General features: G+C 45.2%; 1 protein-coding gene across 3 annotated transcripts in view; it reads right to left on the bottom strand.

Moving 5' to 3' along the window:
• LOC117046421 (potassium voltage-gated channel subfamily KQT member 1-like) overlaps window positions 1-24201 on the bottom strand; it is a 293603-nt gene that overhangs the window by 125931 nt on the left and 143471 nt on the right. For all 3 annotated transcript variants that reach the window (XM_033148232.1, XM_033148231.1, XM_033148233.1), the window contains 4 exons: window positions 23325-23400; window positions 12928-13022; window positions 11025-11065; window positions 9958-10019 (listed from right to left, as the gene is read on the bottom strand). In XM_033148232.1, coding sequence (XP_033004123.1) covers window positions 9958-10019; window positions 11025-11065; window positions 12928-13022; window positions 23325-23400 — 274 coding nt within the window. The remainder of the gene's footprint in view (window positions 1-9957; window positions 10020-11024; window positions 11066-12927; window positions 13023-23324; window positions 23401-24201) is intronic.

Genomic DNA, 24201 nt, shown 5'->3' with positions numbered 1-24201 from the left:
GCAGTGAAGCTCCTTTTTTTCTCCCCTTTCGGCGCTGGCTGGGCTGTGTAGTCGCAGCCCAGCCAACGGCGAAAGAAGCAGCTGAAAGGGGCGAAAAAAGGAAGCAAAGCGGAGCGTTTAAGTGCCGGCTTTGCTCCCCCCCCTTTCCCTTTCGGCTTCTTTCGGCGCTGGCTGGGCTGCAGAGTCACAGCCCAGCTAGCGCTGAAAGAGAAAGCGGGCGGGGAAGCAAAGCCGGCGCTTAAATGCACCGCTTTGCTTCCTTTTTTCCTCCCCTTTTGGCGCTGAAAGAAGCCGAAAGGGATGGGGGGGGGGAGCAAAGCCGGCGCTTAAACGCGCTGCTTTGCTTCCTTTTTTTCTCCCCTTTCGGCGCTGGCTAGGCTGTGACTCTGCAGCCCAGCCAGCGCCGAAAGAGGCGAAAAAAAGGAAGCAAAGCAGCGCGTTTAAGCGCCCGCTTTGCTCCCCCCCTTCCCCGTCGAAAGAGAAAGCGGGCAGGGTCCAGGGAAGCAAAGCCGGCGCTTAAATGCGCCGCTTCGCTTCCTTTTTTCTCCCCTTTTGGCGCTGAAAGAAGCCGAAAGGGAAGGGGGGGAGCAAAGCGGGCGCGGCGTCACGCTGTGAACGTGCGTCATGACGCACGCACACGTCACGATGCCCCGCCCCCAGGGGTGCCTCTTGGCTTCCCGCCCCGGGCGGCCAAGGGGCTAGGAACGCCGCTGGCTGAGCTGTTTGTGTTCAGTTCAGTTCAGTTCCAGCTTACTATAAAGAACTTCTTGGAGAAATCTCTGTGTCGTCTGCTGTGTCCATCCACTACACTTAATACCTTCCCTTCCCTCTGCTGGGATGGAAGCGCCTCTTTCCTCGCTACAAAGTGGAGTTGGGCGGCTCCTCGGAGTGCAAGTGACTCCGGAGCAGGGAGACTTGGAATCTGGCGACTCTCCCCCAGCGCGCCAAGAGGCGGTGTCTGGGGGGGGGGGCGTGTGGTGGGGAACTATGCTGCACAGGTTGAGCTCCCCCCGTCCCAAGCCCGACCCCAAGCGAGGCAGCACAGCCGCATTCCTGAGCAGGGGATCGGGGCCGTCGCACTGCGCGCAGGCTCCAGCCCACCCGGCTCAGCGTCCGGCGGCTAGGAGCGCAGCCGAGAGCAGCCGCCGGTGCTGCCTCCTCTCCATGCTCCGGTGCTGCTAATGATCGTGTCCCGGTGCCGCCGTGCCAGGGACACGCAGGCAGTGCCACCCTGACCCCCCCCCCCCCCCCCCAGCGAATGGGGAGCATGGGCAGATGCTGGAAAACATGCAGGGAGGAGAGCGAGAGAGAAAGGGCTGACTTGGGTGGGGGAAGAGAACTTCTGCCTCCCTTTCCTCCCCCCCTCACTAAAACTCCCCCCTCCCGCCTCGCCCCTCCAATGGCAATGGGTAGATCACTGCCAGTTTTTAATACTGCATAGTAGATTGCAGCCTGGTTTACTGCTTTCATTTTATGGATCAATGGTCTCATTAGGTAGTAAAATTCATGTTGAATATCTGTTTTAGGGGTTGTTTTTAATTGTCTGGAACGGATTAATCCATTTTGCATTACTTTCTATGGGAAAGCGGGCCTTGGTTTTGGAACGGACTTCCGGAATGGATTAAGTTTGAGAACCAAGGTACCACTGTATTATTATTATTATTATTATTATTATTATTATTATTATTATTATTCCCCACCCATCTGGCTGGGTTTCCCAGCTACTCTGGGTGGCTTACAGCATATCTAAAAACATAATTAAAACACCAAGCATTAAAAATCTCTCGATTCAGGGCTGTCTTTAGATGTCTTGACATCTGGAGGGAGGGTGTGCCCAGGGCCGTCTTAAGTATATCCGGTGCCGTGGTGCAAAGATCCCTCCAGCGCCTTCCCCCCCCCCCCCGTTTCCCAGAGTTGCCAACCTTTTCATGGCGCTGCCAGCAGCTTTGCAGGGCTGGAGGAGGTGGGCAGCAGCTGGAGGGCGACTCCTCCGGCAGGGAAGAGGTGGAGGCTCAGGGCACGGTGTTGCTTCAGTGAGGTGGGCGAGGGCAGCGAGCTGATGCCGGGAGGCACCACGCCCAGCCTCCACCTCTTCCCCGGTGCCCGTGCCATGGTGACCACGGCAGGCGGAGGCTCTGGGCGCGGCGCTGCTTTGGCGTGGCATGGCGGAGGCGTGCGAGGGCAGCGAGCTGATGCCGGGAGGCGCCGCGTTCGGCCTCCGCCTCTTCACTGGCACCCTCCAGAACTTGGCGCGCTGGCGCCCCGCACCACTTGCCTCTATGGGCGTGCCACATGGAGGATGCCACTGCCAGGAAGGCCCTCTCCCTGGTTCCCTGTAGCCTCACTTCTCGCAGTGAGGGAACCTGCGCAGTCACAGCCCATCTCAGCTCTGTACTTCCTAATAAGAATATCCTGGGTTGGACAACAGTGTCTTGGCTACTCTTCCTTCATGACAGTCCAGCACAGAATATGTCATGCTAGATCCAATGGGTGATTCCAAAAGAGGGAACAAAAGCACAACTATAGTAAAAATAAAAACATTTGCATCAGCATCTATCTGTGTGTTTTGCTTCAGGGTTTTGGTCAAACCCACAAATTTACACTTCAGTGGTTAAACTAAGAACTGTGCCTTATTTACCAACATTGGCGCAAAACCTCCAAGAACTGGACTTTCTTCAAGAGTGAAATGAAGGCCAGGTATTGTATGTTTAATTTAAGAAATGGCCTCACTGTAGTTGAAAATAGTCTCCCTTTGGTTCTTATATTTTTAATAAGATTTTAGTGAGTTGCTACAAATATTCAAAGAGCAACCCAGCATGTATCCATTCAGAAATCCCACTGAGTTCAATGGGGCTTATTCCCAGTGTTCAGCTTTTTAACTTGTTCATTAATGAACTACAGTTAGTGGTAAGGCCCCCCTCCCCACATCAATGAAAAACAGCCTCCCCTCCATCTCAGTTTTCTACTTGTAGAATTTTATACACATATGTGATGCTACCAACAGCCCAAAGCACTGCAAGTCCATTCTTCCACTTCATCCTATTGCATGTGCAGAGCAGGCCTTAGTTCATTCACATTTCAAGCACACATCAATGTGTAAGAAGTTATTTTAGTCTCCAGCATTTCTTTGCCTGAATGAAACCGAATGAACACAGGTACAGCTATGGAGCACCAGCCAAGGAAAATGAACCTTTCTTCCCTCCTACATTTTTGGAAACAGCCACTTAAACATAAACTTCATGAATGAGCAATGTAATTTTTTAGGTATAATTTAGAGCGAAGGATGCCTTTCAGTACTGAATTAACATAATCTTGACATTTTTAATACTTTTAATGGTTTTGTATTCATGTAAGCAGGCTCATTATAGGTAAATATATATAGTACATAAAACAGACCACATTCATCTTTTCCCACTGGCAAAACCACTCCTCTTGTTTACATAGGGCTCTGTGTGTAGACAAACTGAACATAGTCATTTGCTAAATGTGTAAACCACATTTGGTAGGGATTAAAGCAAAAATCAATGAGTCTGATTTCTGAAACCCAAATATTATTTATGTTACTTATTTTTAAACTGGAAATACTGGATACTTAAAGTAGCCATCCTGTGTGTTTCATTTTGAACATTTTCTCTTTTGAAATAGAAAAAACCCCAGGCCTCCATTTTACCAATACCTCCAGATTGTTCCCTGGCCTGGTTTACATGTTACTTCAAAGCACTAGTTACACTAAAGGACGGTTTAAATGTGAACACACAAGGTGCTGGTGCACAGTGCTGAAAGTGTAGGTGCAAGGCTCCTTACCCACTCCTGTTGTTGTCCTACTTGTTGGGAGCTAGAATGACAGAAGTGTAGAGTTGGATGGAACCCCAAGGGCCACCTAGTCCAAACCCCTGCAATACAGGAATCTCAACTAAAGCATCCATATTGTTTATTGTTACATCTGAACCAATGCTATTTTTCTAGCACAAGAGGTGCCGGAACTCAAACTGAACGCCTCCCTTGTTCTCTTATAATGGTAATGGAGCCTACCTGAGAGGGGCCGGAACCGAGTTCTGGTTGAAAAAAAATCCCTAATCTGAACCCGGGCTTGTGAATTGTTTCTCTTGAAAACAAACACAAGCGGCAACCAAAGCTGCTGTTGGCTCACTGCTCATAGTTGGGGGGGGGGGGACACAAACCACTAAGTCAGACAATGGTTTGGCTCTTAGCAGTGCAGCACTTGTGACTTCAGCAGTGTGCACTTGCATGCTGCACATGTAGTTCAGTTGTGTTCATCTGAGTAAGCTAAGGTGAAAACAAGTTTCAGTCTTATTCAACATCTTTATCAATGACTTGGATGATGGGCTTGAGGGCATCCTGATCAAGTTTGCAGATGACACCAAATTGGGAGGGGTGGCTAATACCCCAGAGGACAGGATCACACTTCAAAATGACCTTAACAGATTAGAGAACTGGGCCAAAGCAAACAAGATGAAATTTAACAGGGAGAAATGTAAAGTACTACACTTGGGCAAAAAAATAAAATAAAATAAATGAAAGGCACAAATACAGGATGGGTGACATCTAGCTTGAGAGCAGTACATGTGAAAAGGATCTAGGAGTCTTGGTAGACCATCAACTTGGCATGAGCCAACAGTGTGATGCGGCAGCTAAAAAAGCCAATGCAATTCTGGGCTGCATCAATAGGAGTATAGCATCTAGATCAAGGGAAGTAATAGTACCACTGTATTCCGCTCTGGTCAGACCTCACCTGGAATACTGTGTCCAGTTCTGGGCACCACAGTTCAAGAAGGATACTGACAAGCTGGAACGTGTCCAGAGGAGGGCAACCAAAATGGTCAAAGGCCTGGAAACAATGCCTTATGAGGAACAGCTTGGGGAGCTGGGTATGTTTAGCCTGGAGAAGAGAAAGTTGAGGGGTGATATGATAGCCATGTTCAAATATATAAAAGGATGTCATGTAGAGGAGGGAGAAAGGTTGTTTTCTGCTGCTCCAGAGAAGTGGACACGGGGCAATGGATTCAAACTACAAGAAAGAAGATTCCACCTAAACATTAGGAAGAACTTCCTGACCGTGAGAGCTGTTGGACAGTGGAATTTGCTGCCAAGGAGTGTGGTGGAGTCTCCTTCTTTGGAGGTCTTTAAGCGGAGGCTTGGCAGCCATCTGTCAGGAATGCTTTGATGGTGTTTCCTGTTTGGCAGGGGGTTGGACTGGAGGGCCCTTGTGGTCTCTTCCAACTCTATGATTCTATGATTCAAGTTGAATTCATGCATCTAAACACACAATTATCAGTCCATATTAAGACTGATTGAAGTCTTAGAGATATACTAATGGAGGGATGTATGTGGTTATGTGGGGGGGGGGGCATGTCCCTTTATAGTCCAAAGATGTATCACTTTGTTTAAAGGAAGCAAAATGTGCCGCCTGTTTGATGCACAGCACCTGGCCAATCTACGTAGCTCAACAGATGTTAGCGTCATATGTTAACGTCAAATAGGCCAGGAGGATGACCAAGACTGAACATGTATGTGAAAAGTTGTGCTTACCAAATAAAAATTCACCTGAGGAACAATGACAAGAATGAGCCAAAATAACTTATGGCAAATGTACTGTTCTTAACATAGCATGCAAGCTGAGGCACCCATTGTCACCTGTCCTTTAAAATACGGATTTGTTCTGTTTGGAGGGCACAGAGTCGCCTGTCCTGTTTGGGATGCCTTTTGTCCCATTTTTGAAGTCATAAAAAAATAACATGTAAAAGTTTGTGCCCTTGCTTGTCTCACACAGCCTAGCATGCTAGGCACCTCAGAAGTTGAGCCCACCCTCCAAGCTGGCTGATGGGCGCTCTAGGCTAGCCAATAGAGCTTGCCAGCCAGCTAACTCTTCAGGGTTGGGTGGAGCTCTGGCCAGTGGGTTTAAGTTAGAATAAAGGAGATTCTGACTAAACATCAGGAATAACTTTCTGGTGGTAAAAGCTGTTTGACAGTGGAACAGACTCCCTTGGAAGGTGGTGGACTCTCCTTCCTTGGAGGTTTTAAGCAGAGGTTGGATGGCCATCTGTCATGGATGCTTTTAGTTGAGATTCCTGCATTGCAAGTGGTTGGACTAAATGATCCTCAGGGGCTTGGGTGTAGGGATGTATGTACTTGCTCCACAACCTTAAACAGCTAATCACCAGCAACAGCAGACCATGCAGGCAGAGCAGATGCCTACCCTGTCCTCATATTAACTTTGGCAATACCATTATAGTACCTACTAATGTCTTCTCAGTAGCTGCTCCCAGACTTTGGAACTCCCTTCCTTCCTCCCTGTCGGGTGGCAGGTCACTGGCAGGTGAATGCTTCCTTATTACAACAGGCTTTTAGAAACTGACACCTTGGAGCCTTTGCATGATCAGAAACATTGCCCTATCAGGATTCCTGACAGTGTGGAGTCTTCTAAGTTTGTCCAAGTTTGGTGTAGAAGAATGCCAAGAGTAAGGAAAATTGGTGGACACATATCATTGTTCCATCCATAAAGAATCCACTGCTCCATTCTGATTCTGTTGTAGTCCCAACTTGCATTGGCACTCCTTGACCCATTTTTTTTTAAAAAGGCAATTACCTTCCACCCCCTCCCCCAGCTAATGAAGAAGATGGATGCTTGATATTCCACCTCAGTAGTTCATTTCTAGTATTCTAGTCCTTGGATCACACAACCTCACCATCCCTTTGGGACGGAAAGAGAATATAAATAAATGAAGTATTTATAGAGGCCTGTGCTTTCTTCAGCCTTCAGCTTTATGGCTCAACATCCCTTGGCATTTTGGCCCATTTTAAATGTTACCCAATTATTGCTTTGACTTAGTGTGCTATTGCTTCTTTGTCTATAAATGTGGAAACAATTATGGTAAAATGAGTATGTCAATTGTAAATGTAAATATCACAAATGCTTCCCATATAATTATGAAATTATCTAATATGTATATTTTACAAAAATCTCACACTTTTTTATTCATCGATTCCTGTCCCTTTCAGTTTTTATTTTTCAGATTTCATAGAATCATAGAGTTGGAAGAGACCACAAGGGCCATCCAGTCCAACCCCCTGCCAAGCAGGAAATTTCTCTGCTTCCTCTCTCACCTTGTGGCATACATGTTTTTCCCCTTTAAAATGTTAAATAGAATACAATAAATAGGGCATTCGTAATACCCCATCTGAATTGTACAGGTTTCAGATTGCAAATTTAAACAGATATGAATGCCAACAACTAGCTCATGTTGGAAACAATTGTCCAAATATGTTTAAATGGAATCTGTGAATGGCTACATACCATAAGTTAAAGTTAACTCCTTCAATCAAAGCTAGGGAAGGTTCAGCCAAATGGCACACATTTGCCGCTGGAGAGGGGCCCCATGCATATCTTGAAGATCTCCACGTAGTCTGAATTGAACCACAAACAGCTACAACACCAACTACAACAGCATGAGTTTTTTGCAAGCAAGAGCAAATCAAAGAAGGCCTTTGGTTTAATTTACAAATAAATCAATAAAGCATAATATAAGCCAACAATCAGTAGTTCATAGAGCCAAAAAGGGGGGGGTGAGATTTCTATTGTACAATTAGTACAATCAATGCTAGCTATAAAGTCAAGCAATATAAGGCGTCTGTAGGGTGTTCCCCTCCCCAGACTAGTAAGTGTCCACTGATCCCAAAGCAGCCAAGAAGGTCAGAGGCAGATGAGAGTAGCCAGTCTATGCCCTTCCACGTCTAGATTCAGCAGGCCTCCTTAGGGTGCTTTTCTCTCGGTGCCCTAACATGAAATCATGGAACTAGCATTCTATAACTAAATCTACACAAACACATAACAACTGAGCTAAAGGTGATGGGGATATATAGAGCATGCCCACTTTCAATTGCTGAAGTGCATTTTTGCAAGTTCCTCACTTAATAAGTGACATAAACACCGAGTGTCAGCCGTTTTCTGCCACTCTGCAGAACTAGCACTGGACTGGGAGTCGGCTCCTCAGTGCTGGCATTAGGAGGCATCTTTTACACAATTTCAAATCTGGCTTTACACACAGGAGGCATACCAAACAAATGCAAAACAATGAGGTGTGACAGACGAAGACAAGGCTATTAGCAGTACTTCATTCTGAAGTCAAAAGGTGGATTGGTAGAGGTCAGTGTGCATCACACAGTGGTTCAATCTGGTTTCAGAACAAGCTTTAAAATGATGATGATGATGATGTCCTTAATGCACACTATCTGCAGTAACTTCTAAAATCTTGTTATTTCACTTGTTGATTTCAATGGAGCTTGCCCAACAACAAAAAGTCTGGTGGATTTAATGCGGAATTAGAACAAATGGCAAAAAAGTGCTTGGCCTCGGCACTTCAAAGTGCATGCCTGCACCTAGAAATGCCGCAGAAAAATAAGTCTGCATGAACCCTCACTCATTTTTTCTTCCATACTCTCTGTCCTCCTCTGCTCCCCCTCTTTCCCTTATACAGTCGTACCTTGGTTCTCAAACTTAATCCGTTCTGGGAGTCCATTTGACTCCTGAAACCATTAGAAAACCAAGGCACAGCTTCCGATTGGCTGCAGGAGCTTCCTGCACTCAAGTGGAAGCCGCGTCGGAAGTTCAGCTTCTGAAAAAGTTCACAAATCGGAACACTTACTTCTGGGTTTGTGGCGTTCGGGAGCCGATTTGTTCAGCAACCAAGCCGTTCAATAACCAAGGTACAACTGTACACAGCATTCACTTACTCCTTCCTTTTATACAGCATCCACTAGTTCCAGTCTGCCACAGGCCCTTTCCCTGCTACAGGTCTTGCTCTGCCCTGGAACTTCACTTCCAGTTGGCTCTCTCAGGGTGCATCTCACAAGGGGTTAAGTCTGTTCAGCAAGGGAGGTGTAATGTTTAAACATATATTGCTGGCTGGAGAATGAAAATAGTTTCAAACAGAGCCTTCATTAGAGACACACAATGTTGCCCCACTATTGTCTCCAAAACCTGTTTCATCAAAACCCTAACAAACACCTATGGAATCTGCTTGCCCAGAGAAGACAGTGGGATCAATAGAAATGAATGTATAGGCCAGAGGCACGGCTGGCTACATCTCATACCATTTCAGTTCTCTTGCAAAGAAATACTATCGTCTATCCTGTGCTTCATTTGGAAAAAAAAGGAGGTGCTGCCTGGTACACACCCATCCCGCTCCCCCTCCCCCACAGCTTCCTGCCCCCTGGAGTAGTTTTGGCACGGCCCACCAAAGGGGAGCTACCACAAAGTGGCATGGCTAGAACAGCCGTTTCCTTGACATGCAGGTTGCTCTAGCTGTGCCACTTTGTGGTAGCCCCATTTTGGTGGGTCATGCCAAAATGGCTCCAGGGAAGCAGTGGAGGAGGCGGAGGCGAAAAGAGGTGGCGGCACGGCATACAGTCACGTACCACCTCAAAATAAACCTTTGCATCTATCTATCCCTTCCCTTTCACCAAGCAGCTTACTCTTCTATTACAGATCAACACCACTTTATTGATTCTTAGCAGCTCAACACACTTGCCATGCATTAGGCTTCATATCCTTGGAAGCAAAGGCCAGGCAGGTTTCAGACCTTTTGAGCTTCAGACACATCTTTATACTACTCACAGGGTCAAGAAGCAAATATTCCTGCTTTGCACCAAAGTTTGCTTCAAGGTTTGACACAGCTTACAGAAAACTTCTTCATCAAACATCTTCCAATTAATAATAATAATAACAACAACAATAATTTTATTATTTATACCACGCCCATCTGGCTCAGTTTCCCTAGCCACTCTGGGTGGCTGTATTAGTGTATTCTCTTCGTGTCTTGGTTTCTCAAGAGTTTTAAAGTAAATGATGATAACATACAATATTCATGGCACGTAAATCTGATATCATTAATGGTGTGTGGAGAGTGCTTTAAAACACACAAACAAACAAATCCTTACCTTATCCTCCAGCCGGATCAGTCTGGCTCCTACCGTATAGTATCCTTTGTCTACTCCCTTTTCTTAAAAAAGAAAAAAGGGGAAAAACACTCAATTATACACCTGGGAAAAATGCATCTAGTTTATTTAATTTGGTTCTAGCAAGAACGTAGTAGAAAATTGGCAGGCAACATGATTGCACTATATCCCCCATAATAGATAAATACCAACAGTAGTTGGCGGTGTGGTGGGGCACAGCTGCCATCCTAACACCAATGTTGCTGCAGTTTACCTCAATGATGCTGGTGGAGAAGGACAGTGGCAAGGGCACTGCTGTGTGGGCACAACAGAAGCACAGGGCCTGGCTCCACCAAGACATTTCTGCCATCCCACCCTTGCTGCTGCCCTCCTCTGCCCAGCACCACCAAGGTAAGCTGTAGGGACACCAATGTCAGGAAGGCGGCTCTGCCCCCACCCCACCAACCACCACAGAATGCAGAGATCCACGTATACTGGGACACAAGGGAAGGGCAACCCCTGACATCCTTGGATAAAGGGCTGAGAAAGTTCCCTGCTTTCACAGCTAAATTAACCAAAGCTCTGACTCACATCTTTCTACCACTCATATTGCTGCCACTATCCAGAAAAGTGAGGGGAGGGTGTCCTGATAGGGTGGAGCTAGTAGGATGATGCTATACAGCCAGCCAAGTTTGGCGAGGAGCTGATATTATGGAGAGCAAATCAAGTTGATCCAGAAAGAGAAAAAAAGTGGGTACTTTCTGTTCAGCCCTGCCCTCCTTTCCTGAATGCTGAGCTATGTTACACAGATCTGTAACTAAAGATGCATGGAGGAAACTGCCCGTAAGATGGCCGTTCCTCTGACATTTGTTACGTTTACATGCATAGTAAAAGATGCACATATAATTCTGTAAGAATCATTAAATAGAGATGCTTTTCACAACCTTTTGTTGACTATCAGTTGAATATAGTAACTGAATAGTGGCCTAAATTTTCAGTTAAATAACCCCCCCCCCCACCTGCCCTTTGTTGGCTGATGCAACTGATAGGTCTATAGAAATGTTCTGTACCTGGAAGAAAGAGGCCAGGCTTCCCCAAGGAATGATCCAACCTGAAAAGAGAATTTGATTACACAAGAATGTTTCCAAGTCGATTTCATTATGCTTCGGGTTGTAGTGATGCCAGTTTTGCTTGTGTGATCTACAGTACAGAGAGCAAGCCTACACAGAGACTTGAACCTTGTTTTTGCTCCTTATTAGGACACAGGTGACACACAACTCTGCCTCATGCTTCCATTCGCTAATTCCAGGAAGGCTGTGAAATACCTGAACAGGTTCTCTGGAGGCAGATTTGAGATAGATGAGGGTAAACAAATTGAAATATAACCCAGACAAATACAGAAATACTGTGACTGGGGAAATGGCTGATTCTGCTTGGGTGAATTTACCTGGGGCTGAATTAGGTTGCACTTCCACTGAAAGACCATGTTTGCAGCTTGGGGCTCCTCTTGGATTCAACATTATCTGCAGAACCAAAGCTTCCAGCCCAGGGGTGGCAAGGAGTGCCTTTTATCAGCCAGCTGCAATCCTAGGTGAATATGGAGGCTCATGCAACAGCAATCCCTGTCCCAGTTACATCAAGACTGGACTGTTAAAATGGCCTCAAAATGGGGCTGCCCATGAAGACGGTGGAGAAGCTTCAGCCGGGGCAGAGTGCAGAAGCCTGGAATTCCACAGGAACTGAACACTCATTCCACATTACACCAATTCTTGGTCAGCTGTATTAGCTGCCTGTACACTTCAGGGCACCATTCAAAGTGTCGGTCATAACCATTAAAGCCCTTAGTGGCTTGGGATCGTTATCCAAAGGACTGCCTACATTCATACAAACCTGCCAGAGATTTGAGATCAGTGACAGAGGCTCTTCTCATACACCTGCTCAGGAAAGAGGTTAAGTGAGCAGGGCCAAGGCACCCAACACAGGCAATTTTCTTTTGTGCATCATGAGCTATTTGGGCTGCCACCAGGGGCCTGGGGTTTCTATTATCAACCTGGATACCTAGAATGGTCATGATAATATTAGAACTTTATAAATTTAGCATATCCATATCCATTTAAAAGGGTTTCACATATATTATCTTGGCATAATCCTTGCAAAAAGCCTGTTAAAAAGCCTGCTGAAGACAAACACTGGCTCCCTCGGCCTATAGAGCAAGATAAGCGCCGCAACCCCAGAGTCGGACACGGCTGCACCTGATGGTCAGGGGGCCCTTTACCTTTACCTTTACAGTTTAGAAACTCTGTATGAGTTTTAACCTGTTTTAGTCTATTTGGTTGTGGTTTTAACATTTTGTATGTTTTTAATTGCAGTAGTAAAATTTTAGGGATAATTATACCATTTTATCATTTGGGGTTTCTCCCCTACAAGCCAGTGGTAAATTACGGTAAGTAAGTAAGTAAAGCATTTGTTAGTCCTTATAAGGAGTCACAAGACTCTATTCTTTTCCCCAAGAGATAGAAGGTCCATTGTATACCATTGAAAACTGAGGTAGCATGTTGCTCAGGATACTGAGCACAATCAGGAAGCTTTCCGTGTGAATTTTGCCTCTGCCACTCTTCTATCAGCCTCCTTTCTCTGTTATGGGAATAATAAAACTGGCAAACCTTTCAGAGTTTCTGTAAAGACTGCAAGAAAATAACATGCATGAAATGATTTGAGCATTTGAAAAAAATGCTAAGGCATATTTCATTCATCTGCGGGAACAATGACCTGTACATTATCTAACACTGTATTTAAAGAGACTTGTTGAAGTTGTGTTAACATACACAACTTCAACAAGTCTCTTTAATACAGTGTTGGATAATGTAACACCACCAGTTTCTATGTACAACATTTTTGCCCCCAAATGCTTCTCAAATGTGCATCCCGCACTGCTAGCCCACGGGGCACCTGAAGCAACTGTGGGCTGGGTACCTTCTTTGGAGTTCTTTTATTCGAACCATCATATTGAGATGCCCTTGAGAGTATTGTTCAATCACATCACGCACATCATAAGGCTTTCGAGCTTGCTGTGGAAAAAGAACAAATAAAAATGGAAAAGGTGAGAGATATCTTGTTTTTGCATCACTTGCTTTGAGCCTTATAGATATTAATACTTAAGGATTTGTGTAAGTGCTTTCAGATCTTTCATGTACATTATCTTAATGCAGAACCCCTGCAAGATACGTTGGTATTTTGTCACATTTTCTTATTACAGACAAGGAGTGGGCTGGGAATGAGAGAAAGTAGCTTGCCTAAGGTCAACGAGAGAGCCAGTGTGGTGTAGTGGTTAAGAGTGGTAGACTCGTAATCTGGGGAACCGGGTTCGTGTCTCCACTCCTCCACATGCAGCTGCTGGGTGACCTTGGCCTAGTCACACATCTCTGAAGTCTCTCAGCCCCACTCACCTCACAGAGTGTTTGTTGTGGGGGAGGAAGGAAGGGGAAGGAGAATGTTAGCCGCTTTGAGACTCCTTCGGGTAGTGATAAAGCACGATATCAAATCCAAACTCTAGCCAACAGGACCAGTGGTCAGGGATGATGGGAATTGTAGTCCCAAAACAGCTGGAGGGCCACATTTGGCCATCACTGACTTAGGATAATGATTCACCCATATGTAAGCCACAGAGTAATAATAGGTTATATACCACAGAAATCCAGGTTTGCCATGGCATGGAGAGAATCCATAAGATAAAGCAATACTGTGTTACATGATGTGGTCGGAGACTATACCCCTAGTTTGGAAGTGTGGCAGGTAGAAGATGGAGGCAATGTCCAGAAGGGGCAGCAGCCTACTGACAGGAGTAGCCCTCTCCTCTTCTCCCCTTCTCCTAGGTTGCAGTTACTCTGTCCTTCTGAGAGTCTGCACTCCCATTCCCCGTTCCCACCCCCTTAGCCCTTCAGAAGAAGAGTGAGGAAATTCTCTACGCAATTTCCAGCTAAAAAATAGTGTTCAAGCCTTCAAACACCCTTCTTTCCTTGAGATTAGAGACACCTAGTCACCATGGTTCCCACAAGATCCACAGCCAGCACTTCATTTTACTCTGAATTGTGCCCCTGGAGGGCATCAATCAGATTTCATTCAGGGTGCTTTCAACTACTGGTAATCACACTGCTGCTGCAGTTTCATTTGGGCAAAGGGCAGGGAGACAGAAGTTTAGTCAACACACCACTTTGGAGACTCAGCAGGAGACTGGTGTAAAGAACGAGGAGGGAATTGTGACATTATAATTTGGTTCCTGAGCTGTGCTGTGACAAAAGGACTAGTACTTTTTTTGCAGCGCAGCACAGAAATCTCCCCATCCACCTCTTAGACCTCGCCATTTCTGCCCCCCTCAGAGGCCCTAGCCTTGCTGTTTCTCCCCACCATCACCACTTACACCTGTGTGTGTCAGTCTATGTATATCAGGTTGTCTGAGTGTATCTCTAGGTCAAATGCATGCTGCCTGTTGTAACCTTGGGCTCTGCCTACCCTTAGCTCCACTCAGGGCCAGACCACCCATGAGGTGACTGCCTCAGGCAGCAGGATCCAAAGGGACAGCAAATTTGGACTCCCATGAATGCATCGCCTACTGCAGCTGCAGAAGTGGCAGTGACAGCTGCAACGTGCTCATTAGAGGCCACATCTGCTAACTTCTCTGCAGACCTCAACCCATGCCTCCTCTACAGTGGTCTCTTGGCAAACAACTCCAAAAAAAACAGGAAAACTCAAGCAACTCCGATATGCTAAAGAGGAGGCACATAAGAAAGGAGATAGAATTTTGTACAACCAAGCTAGGAATGCACTGGCCAAGGAGATTAAAGTGGCAAAACGAACTTATGGTGAAAAACTGCAGACTCAATTCTCAAATAGTGACTCGGCTACTCTTTGGAAGAATTTACAGAATATTACTGGATATAAGAGAACATCTTCTTCTGCTCCGGAGAGTCAAAAATTGGCAAATGACCTGAATCAGTTTTATAGCAGGTTCGAAAGTCAAGCATTACCAACTAGTGTCATTCAGTTGGCACCAGAGGCATCAATAACCAACTCAACCTGTTCTGAAACCACCCCACTGGTAATCTGGGAAAAAGATGTACTGAGCCTTTTACAGAGACAGAAGACCAGAAAAGCTCCAGGCGCAGACGGTGTGACTCCTCGTTGCTTGAAAGTGTGTGCAGCACAATTGGCTCCGATCCTCACACAAATATTTAATCGTTTTTTGGAGTTGTGTAGAGTCCCTTCATGCTTTAAACATTCTATCATCATTCCTGTACCTAAGAAACCTTCCATCAATGTGATGAATGATTATAGACCAGTTGCTTTAACATCTGTGGTAATGAAAGTATTTGAGAGACTAGTGCTGGCCTACTTGAAAGACGTTACTGATCCCTTGCTGGATCCGCTGCAATTTGCTTATCGAGCTAATAGGTCAGTAGATGATACAATCAACATGGCATTGCACTACATCCTGCAACACCTGGATTCCTTGCGGACCTATGTATGAGTTCTATTTGTGGACTTTAGCTCAGCTTTTAATACTATTGTACCATCTAAATTGTTTTCTAAATTAATTAATCTCAATTTACCTGCCCCTGTTTGCCGATGGATATACAGCTTTTTAACGGACAGGAGGCAGCAGGTGAGGTTGGGGGAAATTATATCGAGCAACAATACCATCAATACCGGTGCTCCCCAGGGGTGTGTGCTTTCCCCACTGCTTTTCTCTCTCTACACAAATGAATGTACCTCAACTGATCCATCGGTTAAGATCTTGAAATTTGCTGATGACACAACAGTTATTGGGCTTATCCAGGAGGACGATGAATCTGTGTATAGGAGGGAAGTAGACCATCTTGTTTCGTGGTGCACCGAAAATAATTTGGTACTAAATACCCAAAAGACAGTAGAAATGGTAATTGATTTCAGAAGGCACTCTTCCGTTCTGCCACCACTTTCCATTCTTGGTAACATGGTTGTAGTAGTAGAGTCCTTTAAGTTCCTGGGCTCTATAATTTCTTATAACTTAAATTGGTCAAGCAACATCAATAGTATTATTAAAAAGGTCCACCAGAGGCTGTATTTCCTGCGTCAACTAAGGAAATTTAAATTGTCCCAGGAAGTGTTGTTCCAATTCTACAGTGGCATCATTGAAACTGTTCTCTGTAATTCTATAACAGCTTGGTACGGTACAGCCTCCAAGAGAGACAAGAAAAGGCTCCAACGAGCTGTAAGAATTGCAGAAAGGGTAATTGGTGTTAGCTTGCCTTCAATAGAGACAATTTATGCTACCCGAGTTAGGAAGAGAGCAGAGAGAATTGTAGCAGATCCTTTACATCCCGGTCATCATCTGCTTGATTTACTTCCATCTGGACGTCGCTACAGGAGTTCATATACAAAATCGGCCAGGCACAAGAATAGTTTTTTCCCTTGTGCCATTAAATTGTTAAATTCATAGTTGTATAGCTGAAGGGGGGGTAAATTATGGGTGGGTTTCCTTGCTTCTTTGTATTGTGAGAGGAACAGTGTCTGTATGTTTACATTGCAATGTAGCTGAAACAAATTCCAAGTATGTTGGAAAATGTACTTGGCCAATAATAAATTATTCCTATTCCTATTCCTATTCCTATTCCTATCTTCCCACCCTTGTTCCTGATGTAGATCTTCCATGACTGGGGAGAAGCGCCTCAACTTGCTGTTAGTTGCTCTTTCCTGCCCTTTACCTCAGCAGACCCATGAGAAATCACCTACCACTGTTCAACACACTTTATTAACAAGTGCCACCAGCATGCCTTCTCTTCACAGCTGAATTGATGGACAACCACATAAGTGTACCCACGGTCGGTTCAAGCAACCAGTCTTGCCTCGTCACCACTTACTCCATCGCAGTGAAATGAACTAAAGAGCCGTGCAGCCTGTTGCCAACACATGACAATTAACATCTGACACATGCAACTGCAGGCAAGCTTTAAAAAAATCTCATTGGATGGAGTGGAAGGAGGTGGTGGTGGTGACAGCAGCAAATGTGAGTATTTTTGCCTTGTCACTTTCCCAGTGGTGTAGCATACAGAGGGCCACCAGGGTACTTGTCCCAGCTGCATGGAATTAGGCAGGGTCTCATATGCTCATTTATTCAGGAGCACTTGAAGTGCCTTTGTAGCAGAGTGAGTTCTTTTTATATTGCCATGGGGGGGGGGTAAAATAACTTTCAAAATCCTTCCCCCAACCCTATGCTTCTGAGTGGAAAAAAAACAATGCTAAATAAATTCAACCAGGTAGACAAGCTTAGCCTGCCATATTCCCTTTTGTTGGGAGAACAGGCCTTTGCGCAGCTAAATAGCTAGAGAGCTTCTGGAAAGAGGTAGGACTTCCCTGCCCTGCCTCCTTCCCTGGCTGGATGCAATGTCACCAAGGTGTCTGTGGGGGAAAACTTAATGCCATCCACTTTGTGCTGTCACAGAAATGGCGCAAGACTCCGGCAACCTTCATTCAGTTCCAAGTGAACCAATCCTAGGCCACGTATGGCCCATGAAATGTATCTGAGCTCAGAGAAGAAAATGGGGAGTGTATAACAATATATTGTGAAGTGATACCCAACAAAATAGTTTCATTAGTGAACTCTGGCTGTGCAACTGATTGTCTACCAAACTATGGTCATTTCAAAATGGCACCTTTGGAAAGACAATTAAGCTATTTTACAGGCAAAAGTCCAACTCTTTGCTCATTTTCACAACGACACCCCTTTTGACCTACATGCAAGTTTGGTGATAACCACTTCAGAATGAAACAAGTTTTGAAATACTGGATGTGGGGTGGGCATGGGACACCATTCCTGCATACAGATTCAATATACATGTTAGCAGGGAGTTGGACTGGACAGCTGTCGTGGTCTCTTCCAACTCTACAATTCTATGATTTAAGTTTAAAGGGAAAACAGCAGAACAAACAAGCTAAAGCATTAATTAGCTACCTGACTGTTTTGTTGCTAAAAATGCAAGGGCTGGCCAAGACACTAAAAATGCACCCCAAAAAAGAGAAAAAGTGAACCTTGAAAATTTGCATGACAACACTATTATTCATGGAGTAAACACAGGAAAAGGAGGGGAAGACTGTGCTCTCTTTGGTTTTTGCTGTCTTTGAATCTGCTTTATCTCCAAGGGGAATCTGGGGGTGCAATGGGTCCCTCTTTTGGCTGTGGTTCAAGGACCAGAAAAAGACTAGAGAAGGTACAGTGAAAAATCTAGTAACTGAAAAAGAAGTAACAACAGCTTGTTAGTCTCGTTGTCTGTTTTCTCTCTGCCACCAGCCTCAGCTAGAGATATTAGCATGCATTAAACACTTCAGCATGTGATGGAGTCATGCTTGGAGTGCAGCCATGGGATCCTAGAAATTCCAGATAAAAGCAGAGAGGAAAAACAAAACTTGCAAAGAACAAGAAGAATAAGAACAAGAAGTAGAGGAAACAGACCACCTCTCTCCCACCACCACCACCACCACCACTACAAAAAGAAACAGAAACCCATCCAAACAAAATTGTTTTAGATAATCTTCAGCAGTCTGGGCCTACCTGGACCTTGGTTTTGGGGAACACAGCCTCACTGTTTTCTTGACATGTGGTGTGTGCTTGGAGGGAAGGGGTGGCTGTTATACTTTCAATTTTTTAAGGCTCCAAATTTATTGCTTTCTCCAACTTCCTGCTTACAGACACTGACACATCGTTTTTCTGGCCAGAAAAAGCAGACTATTGTCTCTCTCGCAGGGCAACTGTGCCAGTATCACTCTCTGGACTTGACTGGCAGAGATGCTTTGAGAGCAGTTTGTATAAGTGTACCCCTCCTTCGCACCCAACCCCTCAAATCTATTTTTGGGGCTCTCTATTGTATCACAATGGCTCAATGCCTAGCTGTTCTAACAAAGGTTCGGGAAACAAAACCAGAAAAAGAGAGAGGCTACCCAATGCATAATTAATCTTCTTCCTTCCTAATAAACCTCTCTTTGTTCATACAGAATCATCCACATTAGAATGTGCATGCTGTAAAGTAATGACTAAGCTAGTCCAGTCAGATGCTGATAATGACTCAAATCCTAAACACACACAGTGGAAGCAAAAAAAGGTGGAGGGGTACTAACCTGGCATCCTCTGCAGGTCTTTTATAAGCATAAACACAGAAAAATACAACAAAACCGGATTGTGATCTAAGCCAATTACTCACTCATCCCAAAGTGAGAGATCTGCTACATGAAACACAGCTGTTGTGTGCAAGGCAGGTTCTGAAGGGAGGGGGAAGAAATTTGATTCCGTTCGCATTTAAAGGCAAACCTACCTAATTTGGACTTTCCAAAACAATACAAGAACCAAAACACAGCCGCCTTTTGAAACTTGCACTCCTCCAAATTTTGCAATGCATTGCTCCAGCAAAGCAACGTGTAAACAAATGCATATGCCAGAGTAAAGTGCTTTGCCAAAAAGGGTTCATTAGTCAAAACTGCACATAAAAATGTGCATGTAAGGATAAAAAGGTAAAGGTAAAGGGACCCCTGACAATTCAGTCCAGTCGCAAACGTCTCTGGGTTGCGGCGCTCATCTCGCTTTACAGGCCGAGGGAGCCGGCATTTGTCCACAGACAGTTTTTCCAGGTCATGTGGCCAGCATGACTAAGCCACTCCTGGCGAACCAGAGCAGCGCACAGACGCTGTTTACCTTCCCGCCGGAGTGCTACCTATTTATCTACTTGCACTTTGACGTGCTTTCGAACTGCTAGGTTGGCAGGAGCAGGGACCAAGCAACAGGAGCTCACCCTGTCACGTGGATTCTTTTTTTTTTCTTTAACAAAACTTTATTGTATTGCATAAAATAACTTTACATTATATGTTTCGTATACCAAAAACATAAAGAATATAACAAGTACAATCCATTTACAAAAAAGGCTTTGTATACATAAAATAAGGAAAAAGCATCTGTTATTGTTATCAACACTTGTCTATTGAAATCTATGCTGCTTTAAATTATCCACATCCAGCCCAGCGTATTATGTCCTTTCCAGACATATATGTAAAACTAAAGGAAAGAAGGAAAAAGAAGGTAAAAAGAAAAAGAACAAGAAAAAAGAAAAGAAAAAGAAGGGAAAAAAGGGAAGAAAAAAAAGAAAAAGAAAAAAGTTGAATTCCCCTCCCCCACCCCCCTTTTTGAAAACTGAAATACTGAAATCAACACACGTTCCGCCTTCAATTGACTTCCTGTCAAACCCATCCGTATAACTAGCTCTTATTTACGAGTGTAACCAATATGTTTTACCTCTCTTTACGACCATTCTATATCACTACAATAACAACCAGTACCAAATTTTGAATTCATAACCCTCTTCTTTTTTCCCCATTTTTCCCAAGGTTATTGAAAAGCTGACATTTGTATCTGCCCCCTACTGTATTTCTTAACATATATTATATATCCCAGTTTTCTTGGAATTTCTGCTTTGATCCCCCTCTCAAGCTATTTGTTATCTGCGCCATTTCAGCAAACTCCTGCAATTTGCATTGCCATTCTAAAATTGAAGGTAGCTCTTGTTCCTTCCACCTCTTAGCAATTAGGATTCGGGCGGCCGCCGTAGCGTACAGGAAGACCTCTCTAAATTTCTTTGGTATTTCTTTATCAATTATACTTAGTAACATAATTTCTGGGGTTTTTTGGAGATTAATTCCTAATATTTTTTTAAGCTCTTCATGGATCTGTCCCCAGAACGCTTTTATTCTCTGGCATGTCCACCACATATGGAACAGACCTCCATTACTCTCCCCACATCTCCAGCACGCACTGGTGGCTCCTTTGTAAATTTTTGACAATCTTAAAGGTGTTAAATACCATCTATGTTGGACTTTCATCATGTTTTCTTTTATATTTGATGAGACTGTAAAGTTCATGCTAATTTTCCAAAGATGTTCCCATTCGAAAATCATAATCGGTCGTCCAATATCTTGAGCCCATCTTACCATAGACGATTTTACTGTCTCCTCCATAACCTCCCACTCAAGTATAAGCTGATAACTTTTCGAGATTGTCTTATAGTTGTTATTTATCACCTCCACGTGGATTCAAACCACCGACCTTCTGATTGGCAAGCCCAAGCGGCACAGTGGTTTAACCCACAGCGCAAATTCACACTAAAATGCGGATGAATTTTCACAGTCTTTTTTAAAAATTGCAAACTGATATCAAAATGTGCAAAGCCAAACTTTAGATTGGGAAAATGAGAGACAGAGAGAAATGGACGTTCCCCTCATCAAATGGGGTGCGCATTTTGCGTGGTCGTGAGTTGGGCCTGGCACCAACTTCCCAGGTTGGATACCTGTGGACTCCACCTACTCCAGCAGCCGCCCAATCCCGGCTGGGGAGGTGTTGCCGGGGGGATTGGTCAGGTAGAAGGAGGGATTTACAGTACACAATAGAACTGAGTCATACCTGGGAAGTGGCCGTTGGATTCAGAGCTTCCCCACCCTCCACTCCCTCAATTGTCGTTTATGTTGCAGGTTAACCACCTTTTTTCTCACAGCCATACAGGCATGCATGTGCTGGTATGACAAGGTTGCTGTTGAAGGGCTGGAAAGGACTTTCCCTGCATTGGCAGGTTCCGCCTTTCCCGTAGCAATTCGTCACAACTTTGGCGGTTGCAGGCCTTGGGCGGAATCCTTTAGTCATTTACAGGATTGGGGGGGGGGCGTGGGGCAGTGACCCCCTGCCCCCATTGTGGCATTGATAACAGGGTTCCCGTTAAAGGGGTCTCAGGGGGAGGCATTGGCCATACGCCCAGAGGTCGTCACTGCCCTCCCCCTCCAGTGGCTACGAATTAAGGGGGTGGGCTATCTGCTTGAACATATGTTCTCCAGATTAGCCCACTCCCCACACATGCTGGATAACCCTGAAATTACCCAGAACCCCGGTTGGGGGGCTGGGAAGGATAAACGTCCAATGCCTGAGCCAAGGTCTCCCTACATCTGAATATTAATAAAGTTGTGGCCAATTTAATCCCATAGAACATTGTCACGTGTCATTATTTCCCTCAGGGGCTGCCTGGGGTTTGGGGGACTCCGCCTGGCCACGCAAACAAAATTTACAGATTCATCTAACCCTTTGGTAGAGAATGCTGAAGTCTCCCCAGGGACAGGCAGAGAAAGCTGAAGAGGATATGTGGCCACAGTCTGCCTTTCTCACTAGGCTTTTTGTCTCTCTGCTTATCTATGTTTAGTAACTAATTTTTCTTATGGACTGAAATGTGGAGTAGTACAGATAGTGAGGCACAACATCATCAACAACATCAACAACAACAACAACAACAACAACAACAACAAGGTAGTCAGAAAACTGTGTATTCTCATTCCATTTTCTTTGCCTGTTTTTGAGAGAGAAACCTCGGAACCCCCAGCAGTGAGAGCTTACATGCTTACATGGAGTATAACACATAGACATAGAATACCAAGCTCCAAGGGTTTGAGTGCATGTGATTTTCATGTATACTCAGAACCAGGGCCGTCTTAAGCCTATCCGGCGCCCTGGTTCAAAGATCCCTCTGGCGCCCCCCCCCCCGCGTCCCTGCCGCCTCTCCGCCCGCCTCCCTCCCGCGCTGGCTGCCCCTCGGGAGGGGGGGTGGGCGAGCGGGGGATGAGGGGCGTGGCGTTGGAGCGGGCGGGCTGGCGCTTGCGCACCGGCGGGCGGGCGGGCTGCAAGCCGGTCGCCCTCGCCTCCTGGAGCCCCAGCTGGAGTGCTGGAAGAGCGCGCAAAGCCCCACACCGCTCCAGCGCTCTAGCTGGGGCTCCGGGAGGCGAGGGCGGCCGGCTTGTAGCCCGCCCGCCCGCTGGCGCGCGAGTGCCCACCCGCCCGGGGGCGGGTTGGGGAGGGGGAGCCCGGTATGCCAGCGGGCTCGCGGGGGCGCCCCTGGGGGGCCTGGCGCCCTGGTGCGCCGCGCCACAAGCCCCTATGGCTGAGACGGCCCTGCTCAGAACCCTTGGAACTGAACCTCTGCATAAAATGAGGGATTGCTATTCATGACGGGGGAAATAATTGTGTTGTGTGCAATCTGTAGTGGTGGCACAAAGTAAGTCAGTGTAAAAATGAAAACTGCAAACTTTAAAAAATAGATTCAAATATAAAACAATGTTCACAGTAATTAGTCTCTGTAATACTAAAAGCTATGAGTAATCAAGGTCCTGTCTGAACAATCTTGAGCTATGCAGTTTGGTGCCTAGGCAGAGGTGTGTGTGTGGGAGTGATTTTTTAAAAAAAACACATTTCACCTCAAATACCTTTTCCAAAGTATTCATGTTATGGACTACTTGGTTCTGTTGCGGTTGCCATTTATTACCTGAAATTTCCTCCGGGCTACAAAATACTGCATTCTTCTGATGACTTTGACAGCTGTTCGGTGTGCTTCTGTTAGCCTACAAAACAAACCAGGCACACATTTTTCCCCCAAAGATTTTAAAATACAAAGCTTTTCAGTACAAATTCGCAATAGTATATTAAGCATACATGCCCCTTTAGATGTTTGTGTTTTGTCTTTCTGACTTCAGTTTTGTACAGGATCCTTCAAGTTTCTGACAGCTGAGCTCCACTTGTGCAGAATGGAGGCATGCTGTGCTCATAACCAAAATGCTTTTGAGTGTGAAAGAGAAATAATTGCCTGCCTTCAAAGGAGGCTATCTGCTTCTGTGCCTGTCTGTGTCTCTGCATGAGTGACTGGTCTGACCATCGCTCCTGCTGGTTGGAAGATGGCAAGTTCAAATAGTGGATCATGCAGAGAAACAGTTAAGTCAGCTACTCGAGGCTTCGATCATCCTTTAGCTCCTCTACTAGCATTTCTTATGGCATGCTGCTGTGCCCTGGCACAGTCTGAGAATTAGTGGTTTAAGGCATTAAACAAAAATAGATAAATCTGAAGTACAGAAAATTCTGGAGATTAGGAGAAATTGCCATCAGTGCAAGCAAGGCACAATGTAGGCAGATGAGGAGCATTGTGACACTCTTCATATTCTTTGAAGGTACCCACAAGTTTCTCCTACAAAGAAATTAAAATGTGGGCAGGTATTTGGATACTTGAAGTTATAACAAAACACCTTTCCTAGAAAGATGCTGGTCTTTATTTCATCATTGAAAATGAGTTCACGAAAGTTATTAAACCAGAAACATTTTGACCAGCCTATCTGCCCACTCTAGCTTGCGACAGTTGCTTGTGACACACC

Source organism: Lacerta agilis, chromosome 5, assembly GCF_009819535.1.
Source record: "Lacerta agilis isolate rLacAgi1 chromosome 5, rLacAgi1.pri, whole genome shotgun sequence".
In the NCBI taxonomy this organism is placed as follows: Eukaryota; Metazoa; Chordata; class Lepidosauria; order Squamata; family Lacertidae; genus Lacerta; species Lacerta agilis.
This window is presented reverse-complemented; position numbering and strand designations above follow the sequence as displayed.